This window comes from Diospyros lotus, chromosome 12, assembly GCF_014633365.1.
Source record: "Diospyros lotus cultivar Yz01 chromosome 12, ASM1463336v1, whole genome shotgun sequence".
In the NCBI taxonomy this organism is placed as follows: Eukaryota; Viridiplantae; Streptophyta; class Magnoliopsida; order Ericales; family Ebenaceae; genus Diospyros; species Diospyros lotus.
The window spans coordinates 5,902,854-5,916,389 of record NC_068349.1 but is presented as its reverse complement, the minus strand read 5'-3'; the positions used below and the strand labels follow the sequence as shown (position 1 = coordinate 5,916,389).

The 13,536-nt window shown below is 35.1% G+C and overlaps 1 protein-coding gene across 1 annotated transcript in view; it reads right to left on the bottom strand.

Annotated features, from left to right (window-relative positions):
• Nucleotides 1–10,485, bottom strand: part of LOC127786804 (protein EMBRYONIC FLOWER 1) — a 12,701-nt gene extending 2,216 nt beyond the window's left edge. Inside the window, 8 exon segments of the mRNA XM_052314466.1 lie at nucleotides 857–1,106; nucleotides 1,380–1,668; nucleotides 1,751–2,359; nucleotides 2,483–2,593; nucleotides 2,696–2,834; nucleotides 2,928–3,117; nucleotides 3,761–3,936; nucleotides 10,333–10,485. Coding sequence (XP_052170426.1) covers nucleotides 857–1,106; nucleotides 1,380–1,668; nucleotides 1,751–2,359; nucleotides 2,483–2,593; nucleotides 2,696–2,834; nucleotides 2,928–3,117; nucleotides 3,761–3,936; nucleotides 10,333–10,485 — 1,917 coding nt within the window.
• Between the last annotated feature and the right edge of the window lie 3,051 nt (nucleotides 10,486–13,536).

Sequence of the window (13,536 nt, the reverse complement as noted above, 5' to 3'; positions counted from 1 at the left end):
CCTTTCATACTGATTTCTTGCCATGAGTTCAAACTATTTCATCGGGATATCATCATTTCCTTGTTCTTGAACTTCAGGTATATTTTCACTGTTGCAAGCACCAGAGAAGTCCTGGAATAGAAAAGTTCTGTCAAATTCGGAATACCCTCAAACATTGAAATACAAAATTTTCTGTAATCAAGAGACATACAGGAAAGTGTCAATTATATGTAACTAAGTCACTTTCTTCCATCCAGAAAAAGTATTTTAAGTAAAGAGAAAAAATCATATGAAAGACTCTCCTTGTGCTTGCTAACAAAAGCGATAACCTTAAGAAGTGGTTTGAAATAGAATAAGAACACACGGATTTAGTGGTTGTCAATTTTGATCTTTGTGAGGGTATTTGTGTCAATGTGAGATGGTAAATCTGTGTGTTCTCAATTTTGATCTTTGTGAGGGTATTTGTGTCAATGTGAGATGGTAAATGTTTACCTTATTATCTACTCCAATTAATAGAAAAATCTTGTACCATTTTACATGAATGTGATGATGAGAAACAGTAAATTGATAGATCAAACAAATAAGGAAATCACAATTTTTATGCACTACAGTCCAGTTGAGTGGTATAATCATCAAAGCCTCCAAAGGCTTACTATGATGGGTTTTAGGTTTTTGGTGTACAATTTTTTTTTTTGTTTGGTGCAAGAAGGGGAAAAACTACTGAATGGACTTAGAGACAGCAAAAAATCCAGATGTAAGGGTTTGATGACCATTACTTCCAACTCGAACAAAAACCAAACTGCATTTTAACTTGGCAAAAATTCTTTCAAAGAAGAAAACCTTAAAGTAGCATTTTTAAAGAGTGAAAAGCGCATACCAATTTCTGATGACAAGAAAAGACCCCATTTTCAAACTGAGGAACAATGTTTTGGATCTCACATAGAGAGGACACTCTATTGGTAGCAATTTCTGCATTGGGATCACAGAGTAATCCTCTCCTGGAAAATACATCTGCAGCAGCTCTATGAGAGACACTTGACTCTCCACCATTCATAACAACACCTTTCCCTTGGGACGATCTTCTCTCAAAGTGCCCTTCTGCTGGGGCAGTAATGGATCTATCCCATCACCAGTGAGAGCAAGGTAACTATGTTCATTTCTATGTTCTACCCTATAGCTGTTAAGAGAGACATCCAGACCTTTCCTAGCAGTTGATTCATGACCTGGCTGAATTTTTTCCTTTTCAGGCTCAGTCTCCATGATAGATAAATCTTTTCTCATGATTGAACCTTCACCATGTGTATTGTTCATTTGAGCTGTGATAAAGGGCTTCCTTGCTCCCACTTGTTTATTTTTTCTTCTTAGAGGAGCTAGATTTTCTCTCAGCTTGATGTGGAGACAGAGGTCCCAGAAAATATGGTTCCATTCTTCTGTTGATGAATGCATTGCTTGCTGATTTGGTAAAACCACGACCACCAGTTGCAGCTGTACAATGTTTCGGCGCATCTCCAATTTTGACTTGATTTGTCTTGTGCACAATCTCTTGTTGAGTCATTAAGGGAGGACATCTACTCTCAAGTCGATTTTGCTTCTTCTTTTTACTTGTAACAGGATTTCTGTCTATTCTACATTGATTCCGTTGAGTTTTTAAAGCTGCTTGCAGATCAACTCCAACAGAAGGATCTTCTTCTGATTCAGAACCACCAGTTCTAATGCCCATGTTAGTAATTTCTCCATCTCCCTTGAGAACCCGAGGTTTTTTAGTGGGTTTGGTTGGATAGATCAGTTCCATGTTTTTGCAGTCTTTGTCTTGAAGGGCCTTTCTTTTTCCTTTTGGACCCCCCAAAATGCTTCTTAACACTTCCTTGGACAGCAATATGACCATGAAGAGCAGAACTTGAATCTAACCCAGCAGATGTGTTGGGCATTACACTGGAAGAAGCATGTTCCCTTCTGATGCAATCATTTTCTGCATTCCCTTCTGAGCCTAACAATTCAGTCAGCAGACGTACTTTTTGATTTTTTTGACGTACCAAACCAATTGAATCATTCATTGGCTGATCAAGATCACTATGAAAACCCAAGATTTCATTGCTTTCAGATGACAGATTATCATGCTCTTCCAGGTGAAGGGAAGGAAGTGTGGTCATATTCCCCTTCATAAAATTTATACCCTCATTAATACTGCCAACCACCTTTGGGCTATCAGTGGCCCTTGACACAATTCTCTGCTCACCATCCACAGAAGTCAGTGTTTCCATCTTATGCATTTCAGCACAACCGCCACCAATGTAATCAAGGTTTTTTATATCACAAGTTGCATGACTTTTGTAGCACCCACGGCATTCCAGCAAGCCACTGTTTTTTGATCCAAATGCAGCTGTTTAAGAAATCAAAGGCATTACTACTAATGTGACGTGCATAAATCTTTTTGAAGCAGTTTCATATAGGAGAAGTTTCCTTGTGTTGTTGGGAAAGTTAGTTTCATTGACAGTCAAATTACCTTGCCTGCCTGAATGTCTTTCCTTAATCAAGCATAAATTTGATTGTGCTATGTTACAGGTTGGACTGTAATTTTCCAGATTCACATCGTTTCCTGCAACATTCTCATGACCTGGGTGAAATAAAAGAAAGAATACAGAAACACAAAAAGAAATGAACTATATGGTGCTTTATTTAATAGTATACTGTAAGCAAGGAGTTGACAGAGTTATACCAATGACAGCTGCATGCCCAACTTCATGCTTATTGTCTTTTTTGTGAGCACGTGATAACAGAGAACTTTTATCTTTATTCGGATAGGTAGAGGCGTTGACATCCATTTTCCTTTTGTCATGATTGTCCAGCTCAGCAGCCTGCCACAAATCCAATAGCATTAATGCTGTATCACCAGGGAATTGCACGTGTGAAAGTGCTACTACAAATGAACTTCGGAGACAGTCAGTTACCATTGCAATTTCTTCTGCAGTAGCACCAGTTTCCTGTAGGCAACTTTGGCAGCTCCACAATTTGAATTTGCAAACCTCTAAAGGAGGAAGCAGATTTTCTATCTGCTCCTCCAATGAATTCCGGTTTTCAGGAAAATGAAATGGGAAAGAAATACACATATCCTTTTTCCGCATTTCAGCAGCATATTCACTGCATCCACAATAGAGAAAGATTTCTAAGAATACAACCACAAACAGAAGGCAGCATCAGCCACATAGAATTGGAGATGCCATGAAACTACAATTGCAGCATATGATAATTAACAACCTACCTTTCTTTCCTAATATGGTTTTATACAAAACCAACATATAGTTTAATGTCTGAAGGAAGTTGCTTCTAACCTATCTTAATTAGCTGATATAGCATTATAGATCTCACTACATAAGAATTGTGTGTACAAATGTTACTCAGTGCCAGCTATTGTAGATTTTATATCTTTGATATATTAGAGGAGAAATATATACACAGATAGACAAGACAACCATCATAAAATGCTCAAGAATGTAAACCAGCTAGTACCATATTGTAAAAGAACAAGAAACCAAGAAAAATAAAGAAATAAAAATAAAGAAAGTGAAGCTCAGAATAATTCTTCAAGAACAAAAACTTAATTATAGTTATTCATTCTGTATAGTGCACAGTCAATTGCATAAGGAGACTAGCATCAGATATCATCACTCATATGCACACAAAAAATGGCAACAAGAGACTGATGTTTAACCAAAGATCAATAGGCTAGTGGAATATATAACAGCTGCTACAAGAATGGTAAAATAGTTTGCCTAAGCCTTACCGTAAAGAAAAATGCTCGCACTTTCTTGCTTCATGATGCTTCTCCATGTCATGAGCAAGGTCTACAGATATTGCATCAATCCTGATAAGTGATTCCGATGACTTGGACATGGGAGTAGAATTACTTGTCTGACACTTTTCTTTCAGGAAAACTGTCCATGCATGTAAAAGAATGAACTAAATTAGTTTTTAGAAATTAAACTTCAATGCAGACAAAATAATCTGCAAAAGTAGTTCCATAAAATATATATCAACCACATGCTAGAACAATGCAATAGGTTATATATCCAATCAACATAAATAACAGCAATAGGTCCCAAACTTAAAAATCAAGTACATCACATCGTGATTAAAGTACCAAACAGATGTAAAGTTTAGTCCATAAACACCAAGCTAACTTAAGCGAGAAGATATATTCCATACCAGATGAGAAACAAAATCAAGTAGCTTTTTTTTTTTTTTTTTTTTTGATAGGAAAACTCAAGCAGCTTTAAGAACAATATTTTGCGGCATAAGATTTATCAACATATATATATACAACATAAAAGTGCATAGGAATTTACCTGGAAAAAAGTAGAAACCCTAGTTCTCCATGACAACAAAGACAGTTTATATAGTCAAAATTTTCATAATCTACATTCAACACTATCAACATTGTGGTTTCATCCACTAATTTAAACAGCATATCAACCATTCATAATCACTTGGAACTGTTAGGGTTTCAGTAAATGGAAATGATACGGCTCCAAATAAGGAAAGCAAGGACCGATGCTTGGCTCAAAGTAGCGAGAATTAAGATAGACTAAAAAACAACTCATAGCTACCCCTAAAGAACTATTAAGTCCCACAGCACAATCACATATGTAATTTCGATGTCAAGAAACTAATTAGGGTTTCTTCATAACAAAATTCGAAACACCAAAAGCATCCACGCCCTTCAAACACCTCAAAGCAATCGGGAATTAAGCAAAAGAACACCGTAACTGAAATACACTTATCACGCGAAATCAAACCCCAAAAGGGAGCATATTAAATAATGAAAGAATCAAACGTACAATTCAGACTACGACGACAACGTACAAGGAAACGAAATTAATCGGCTCAAACTCAGCTAGAAATTGGCCCCGACCCACCAAAAATCAACCGCGAACCCACCTTCAGTCCCACTAAAAGTAATCAAAGGTCCAAACGCATACCTTGATACTATCGATCCGAGATCAAATGAACCACACTCACTAGCTTCCCTTCGATTCTTCACGGCATCCACAGAAAACAGTACCGACGGCTGGATGATCGAAAAGCGAAGATGATAAGGCGAACCGCATGAAGAGATTCGTAACTCCGTGGCCAGAATTCGAGTGCGCAACGCGAACAAACCCTAGCTTGAGGTTAGACAAAGTAGAGAGAGAGAGAGAGAGAGAAAGAGAGAGAAGCGTTGTAGAGAGAGAGAGAGAGAGGGAGGGAAAAAGGCTGTGCCGGTGGTGTGGCCCGTGTGAGAAAGAAAGAGAGAGAGAGAGAGAGAGAGAGAGAGCGTAGTATTTTATCGGCTTTGTCGTCATAAAGACATCTATTTCGATGCCACGTCACACTTCCAGCACTTGACGCCCCAACGGCGGGCCCCACTCCATAAATTAATTAAATTCCAAAAATTGACCTTTATTTTACTTACCAAAACAATATCAAAAATAAATTTACACTTAAACCAAAACAATTAATATCATGGATAGGATTGGATTGGATTTTGGGTCCAATTTGTTGATCTGAAATGTTAATTTAATTAAATATATTTTTTGTTTTGATTTCTATCATCACAGAAATTATTAAAATTAAAATAAAAAGTGTTTTTTTAACATAACATGCCCCCCTAAAACATTTATTTGAAATGTGAAATTTCATTTAAATTCGGATAATATAATATTTCTTTAGGTATTTAAGTTTGATAATATTTATTTATTATTATTTTACTATATTAGAGAGAGAGAGTGAGTAGGGAGATATGGGCCAATCGGAGGGTGCCAGCTGGGCATGGTCGTGGTGCGGCACTCATCACCACCCACTACAAAGTCCATTGGAAACCCTAGTCAAATTCACCGTTCTGCCACGTGGTTTCACGCGCCTAGGGGGGCGTTTTGGTTAGGAGCCGCGCTTGTCTTGTCGGTTGGCCCAGCTATGCATCGAGCACTCACACGGGCTGAGATTGGTCCGTGAAGTTCACGCGCTGTCGGGGGATACGTTCCTCCTCCTCCGAACCCTAAATTGTGTGGCGATAGCAATCTGGGGATGGGTGGATGTGTAACCCTAACCCCTCCTCGCCCTCACGTGGTGTGGTAAAAGTGAAAACTTTCTTACCTCGTCTTCAAAATTAAATAATATACGATAAATCTCAAATATTGACGATAAGCATACAGAATTTGCTCATACAATTTAAGGGATTAAAACTATTCCAAAGAGATATTTAGCAAATTAATAAACAAAAACATAAAATCAGTAAAGAGAGAGAGAGAGAGAGAGAGGAGGAAGTCTGGAGGATTTCATTTCATGTATGTTAACTACTGCCAACCCAGATGAGAATATATAAAGCACTACTCAGCATTTGAAATGAAAATGAAATTGAAATTGAAATTTAATTTGGGCATATTGGATGCACTCCTCTCCTATTTATGGGAATCAAAAGATCCTCCCTTTCACCTACCAAAAGCAGAAAACCCAAAAAAGAAAAAAAATCCCTTTCCTTCAATAAATATTGTTACATCACAAATAATATCCAAACAATACAAGGATAATTAATCTATATTTTTTAATCACAAAAGAATAACTTCATCGTTTTTATTATCATCGGATCACATTATTTTAATTATATATACTTTTTATGTAAAAAAAAAAATCCAGTTTATATGTTGTTTGCCCATTTGAAATTAGATCGATCACTGTCTTCTGCTCTACCTCATTAATTAAATTAATAATTAACAAAATTGCCCACAAGGTTGAGGACAAGAGCTTGAACCTAGTTCTTCTTCTTATCTTTAGCTAGGATAGGATATTGAAGCTAGTTTACTTTGGCCCACCAGTGTTGATGCATAGTCCAGAATAGGAGATTTATATATATAAATACATGGGTTGAGTTGGTTTCTTCAAGTCTGTGGCAAAGCATGGAATATATCAAAACTCCAGCAATTTCAACTGAAAGGGATTTTCCTAATTACATATATGTTTTACCTTCCCTGTTCCTATTATGTATGGTAAGTCTGAATTGTCACATGCTATGCTTTGCTATATATGTAGAGGTTTGTCAAGCAGTCCATTCCAATCAATCAAGACCAGTTTTGATATCTCATTCTATATATATATATATATATATACTGATTATCATATTGCTAGCTCCAACAAGAAGCTTAGGAGTAAATGCAAATGCAAATGCAAATTACTATATCTATACATATATCTCTAAGTAGGGTTTCTCTTGTCTTTTGTTAAATTTGCTTGTGTTACATCAAAACCGATAAGAAAGCTTATTGACATATAATCCCATCTTATTTGGGAGAGAAGAAGCTGCGATTCACAAGGCACCATAAAAAAAAAAACTGAAAATGATGATGTTTTTTCTTTTCTTTTCTTCTTGTTGTTGCTAAGAGACTAATAAAGGACTAAGGAGAAATGAAACGTAACCGCGCCATAAGGGGGAGTGCATTGAGGCAAACTCAAGCATAGGAATTTTGAATAGTCAACAAATAAGAGTACTAAGGAGCAATCATACCCTACAATACCAAACCACATGACATACCAGACCACCTAAACTAGGCTAAAACCAATAGTCTGGTCAAACAACACAAGCCCTAGACACCAGCCAAGGCACAATAAGCATTTATAATAGAAAAACATGACAAGGGCAAAAACACAAGGAAAGCATGCCAAGCCCAAATAAGTAGCAAGCCAAATCAAAGCTCCATAAACTATGATGAGAAGCAATCAAGGAATAATAAACATTCAACATTATTCTCTCTACAATGCCATGATCCATCAAAAAAATAGAGCTTGAAGGTGTCTTAAAAAAGAGACACAAGAGTCTTACCAAATCCTTGAATCCCATGAGTTCGACAGCATAGAAAGGTCCCTGGGAGATGAGACCATTGAAATTGGAAGCTGAAACAAAGCCGAGATCTAGAGATTGAAATATTTAAACAAGGTTGGCATACAATTTGAGTGGAGAAAGACCCAAATTAATCAAGGGAAGAAAAAGTTAATACGAACAAAGGGTAAGTCGATTGGTTATAGGAAAGGCCTAATAAAGAAGCCAATTGGAGAAGAACATTGACGAATGAAGGAAAAACCAACAAAGGGGTTACAGTGAGTGTTTCTACTCTCAAGAGCCCTAGATAGATAAAACCTCACGATAATTTATTTTATATGATAGGATACTTTAAAAAAATATCATATAAAACTCACGATAATATATTTTATATGATAGGATACTTAAAAAAAAATATCATATAAAATATATAATGGCGCTTTTCTAATTAAAAACTCGCATAATCTTAAGAATTGGTCCTCAATAGTTGGAGTTTTCAAATCTAGCTAGAGTTAGTCAATTATTTTTAAGTTACCCTTCTCATATCAAACCCAATTAATTCATTGACTTGGTTTATACATGCAAGTGTTTAAAGTTTTTCAAAGAACTAATGCATAAATACACAGGAATATTGATAGTTCTATTTATTTTTCATTTATATGCCAATAAATAAATCACTAATTAAGTGCCAATATGTTTTTTCTTACACATAAAAAACAACTTTGTATTAATTATTTTATATTTTTATTCTTATTGAACTTCCATTTGTAAATTGATCTTCAATGACTTACACGATTTTAGGTTTGTATTTTTTAATATAATTAAGGAAAAAATAGATTTTTTTTTCTTTACATGAAAAAAAGAGTGATTTTACATGAAATTGTTATTCAATACACATCCACTGTCTCCCTAAAATATATATACAAAGGTTCTCTTCCTATATTTTTTATTTGATCTTATATAGAAGGAATAGTAATTTCACAAAATTTTCAATTAATTAAAAAAATTGGGGTTTGCATATATACATTTGTTTCCCTGTAAATTTGCATATATACATTTTGCAGGCATGCCATATAAAGTTGGAATTATATATATGCAAAATACAATAGAAATAAAATATTAAACAAAAACAAGCAATGAAAGCCACAAAAAACACCAAAACCCAACATTACCTTAACAACCTAATAATTGGGCCCCTAGATGAATCTTAAATGACCAAAACAGGAAACAGTTCCGCAATAAGCTCAATTGGATCCATCCACACTACAATAGATTTTGTTGCTTAGCTACCTTTAAAATTAAGGTTGGCTAAAGCCAAAAAAAAAAAAAACTTAAAAAGTATTAAAAACAGAGAGTCCTACCAACCCAAATTTGGCTACGTACAAATATTGCTGGGACCCTATAAACATGCTTCCTTCAAAGGATCACCATCTTTTTTCTGTAAGGATCACCATCTTAAGCTTCATGATAGGGAACACCTCACTTGCAACCAGCAACTCACACCAATAGCCAAGGCCTAGGTCTTAGAGGAACAGTTACAATAAATGTCCACGTCTCCATTTCCATCGGAGAAAACATCGCTAGAAATCGACTCACTGAAATAGGGACCCTTCTAGCCTTGAAAATAGACGAAACCAATATGGTCTGAGTCACTCCAACATCCACTTGAGCGTTCGATTCTTCCTACTAAGGTTGTGGATTATCATTGAGAAGTGTTCCCAAGATCTTTAAGATGCCTCTCAATGTGAATGAAGGATAGGGACATTCATCACTGCAATGGGAGTGGCACTAGACATATAGATTGTTTCCTTCGTTAGCTTATATGAGATAGCTATCTTTGATCTAAGTTCAATCAGTAGGCCTTAATGAGTACTTCTATTGAAATTTAAACTTGTCCCTTCGTTTCCATTTAATATTGCCTATCTCAAGGCAAATGATATGATGTGAGACCTATAGTTGCGTTCTTGTCTTAGAAAATCCATAAAATATGTCAATGTGAGGGAAGCACACTCAAAAAGATCACACGATCCCCTAAGACATGCGTGAAACACCTTATTATCCTTTCAAAATTAGACAACCCAAAATTTTGGTTCTCTATCTTTTTTTCTAGCTAGGGTGCACATCAGCAAACAAACATCTCACTAGAGCCTTAAGACAAATGCTTCCTTCTTGATACGCAAGTCACATAGCTTCTTGATCAAACCTTAGATATTTGGTCAGGAAAGATGGACTAATTAAGGAAGCTTTAATTGGATGAACATCCTCTTGACCTTGGAACGCATATCACGAATTTGGTCAGGTAATTTTGTTAGGTAGCAAGATGATAATTTTTGCAATTAGGGTGCCTTTGTTCTCTCACATATACATGTGTAGATCTAGTAAAGAAAATTTAGTAAAGAAAAAGATCTAGTAAATAAATGCCCTTATTTTCTGGCATTGAATCTGAGCAACCAATAAGCTAGCCACCTCGACAAATAATCTTAGTTCTCAGGCATTCTTTTATCTACTTGGATCCCAAGGTCACTGTAAAGGAGTAGTTTTAGTTGCAAAGTGATCCCCAAATTCTGTCTCTTTATCCCTATCTCCTTGGTCAAGGATCCATCAAATAGTTCCTCATTAATGACAAGGGGCGACATGATTATTGCCATAATCATGTCCATTGTCTACTTGCTAGCCACCTAGTATTGAAAAGTGTTACTCATGATCGTGTTGCTTATTCCTATATAAACATATATGTGTGTGTGTCCCATTATCAATACTAGACAAAATAGAAAAAGTCATATTTCTATATGCATATACAAATTTTCCTTTTGCACATCTAAGTTATATATTTTCACGATTTGATTTCATAATTACTCTAAATATATAAACATCCCAATCTCCCTGGTTTAGAACAACGGTGTTATAAATATATATATATACATATCCATATACATATCCACGTACTAATTAACCCTAATTCTTACGACTTTAATTAGAAAAAAATTAGGTCAGATATTTTTGTTTACTATTTATGAGCTCTCTAGAATTCGTTCCTAGTGCGGTGTATGCGTACGTGTATGTATATATATATATATACATACACACACACCTAATTAGGTAGCAAGGAGTATTAATATAGATGATCTAGCTAGCTATTAAAAATTAGCTAGCTAGCTAGCTGGGGAGTATTGAAGTGTGATTCCATGGCCCAAGGCATTGTCCATTGGTCTTGAAAATTACTATTATTATTATTTTTTGGCTGAAAGGTCCTGAAAATTAATTACTCATCACGAATGGTGTTGCCTGTCCTCATCATCATCTTTCTATATATCTTGATCATCTCCAATACAAACAAATTAATTGCTTCTTGGTGGGACATGCATTTCAGTACTACAGTTCCTTTTTCTGTAGAAAGAGCCAACAGTAAATTAATGAAAAGAAAGATTTCCATAGAACCCAGTTCCTCGAGCCATATCTCAGCAGTAAAAGGAGCTTTTTCTGTAAGGTTGTGTATCAGATTCAGAACTGGTTATTTATGTTATATATATATATATATATCAGTATTTATCTTTCTTCTTTTTTTCTTCCCCCTTTTTACTGGGTAAAGACCAAGGCAAGGGAACAAACCCAACTCAACAATTATATATGTAGTGGAACATTAAGACCTACTCGTTTACAAAAGCTCAGAAAACCAATCTTATTAATACCCATTTCTTGTAGAATAAAAATATATTGGGGTTGGAAGTTTACTTAATTAGCAAAAGAAAAAAATGTATTGGAGGTTTGTCTCATTCGATCGGTTAGCTGTTTAATTGCTCATCTACTAAATATTTATGTATGTATTTATATATGTGTATTTCTGTCTTTTTGCTAAGTGGATTATTAATTTTGGTTGAATTGATGAAATTTTGCCCAAACAAGAGGAAGGCGGGTGGTCCAATTTCCATATAAAGCTCTACCCTTTTGAGCAAGAATTTTGAAATAAAATTTCAATTATTTTATATATAACATCATTCAGTCCACGATATATAATCCTTCATCTCTTGAGCACCTAAAATTTTAAATAACCAGATGCACAGCTTGAAAAAATGTATTAAGTACCCAGATCCAAACCATGAAAATTTGTTTGTTGAAACCCGGACTTCAACCCGTGAATTTTCTTTCTCGGTTTATTTAAATGAAGAAAGAGAGAAGACGACACTTGCCAGCAATTTAGAAACCTAGTTTCATCACAGTACTGGTTCTTCCAAGTCCAGAACGGACAAAGAAAAAGCACTGATATGATACTAAGTAATTAGATCTCTCTCTGTCTGTCTCTGTCTCTCTCTGATCTCTCCAGCCTAATCATATTAAAATTTTAATGAACTTGATTAATTTATGTATGTACACACACACAGGCATATATATATATATATATATAATATGTGCCCCTTTTCCTCCGAGGAGCAAAAGAACCGAAAGTTATGTTCCATGGAAGAAATATAGCCGCAACCTCCATTTCAATCAACAATTATTTAAATGTGATATTTTTGTGGGTTTTATTTATTTCATGTATATCATATATATTGATGTCTCAAGTTGTTATTATTGAACCCTTGTGGGTCATTTCGCTTGTTTAAGGAGAAAAAAAAAACAAGAAAATTACCAGATCGAGGCTGCCTAAGATCTGCATCTTTTACTGTTGGAGATTCTTAATGATTCTTCCCTCTGAATGACATTAATCTTTATCCTTATGTTGTACAGTTGTAGATCCAGTGAAGCTGGTACAACGCCATAGAACCACTCGTTTTCCTTGGACAGAACTCGTAGGTCCCATGTCTAAGGAACTACATACATTGATTTGAAAACTAAAAGGAAATGAAAATGGAAGGCAACCCCTGTGCTGTGGCCTCCGCTAAGTGCTGCTTTATTGGTACGGACGAAATTAAACAGCGGCTACCCCAAAAAGAAATAGTCATATTCCTTACTGTTTGGTTCTCCAGAAAAGCAACGAAATATATATATAATCTGTAGCCGGCTAGGGCAAGAAAATGAAAGGGGGAGTATAAAGCCTTTGCTTTGTGGATCACTTCCGAGAGATCTGAACTTATCAAACTCCATATATTTTAATGGACGGGAGAAATATTAAACTATGATTTTATACGAACTAGACTTCTTATAAGTGCAATTGTATGCCCAGTTGCAGACCCAGAAAGTGTGACTGCTGGTTAATTATATTGCCATAATGATCTGCTGCAAATTAATCAACAATTTAATTACCTTCAAATGCACCACTTTGATCTTCTTGTACAAGCTGCAACGAAGCACATATATATATATATGTTTTTTGTTCTTTCTTTACTGCTTCTTTTTGGTGATAGAATGAAACTTTATACATCTATATATGAATGTGCATATAAATATATATATTATTTGTTGCTTTCAACATTTCAAATACAGTTGGAAAATGCCACTTTTGCTCCTCAAATATGCGTATTGTATGGCTAAACTCTACGACCGAATTGAAAATTTTGAAGTGGGTTTCCATGACCGCTAGAAATCTGACGTTCCTATATATATATATATAGTGCTATCTACATATACCGTATATTCCTTTCATTTTATCTTATGAATTACATATATATTCAAAATACAACCATTTATATTTATTAACAAGTGAATTATACTAACTAGAAAAACAAAAAAAAGAGTGAATTAATTATACTAATTAAGATTAAGGAATTTAATCT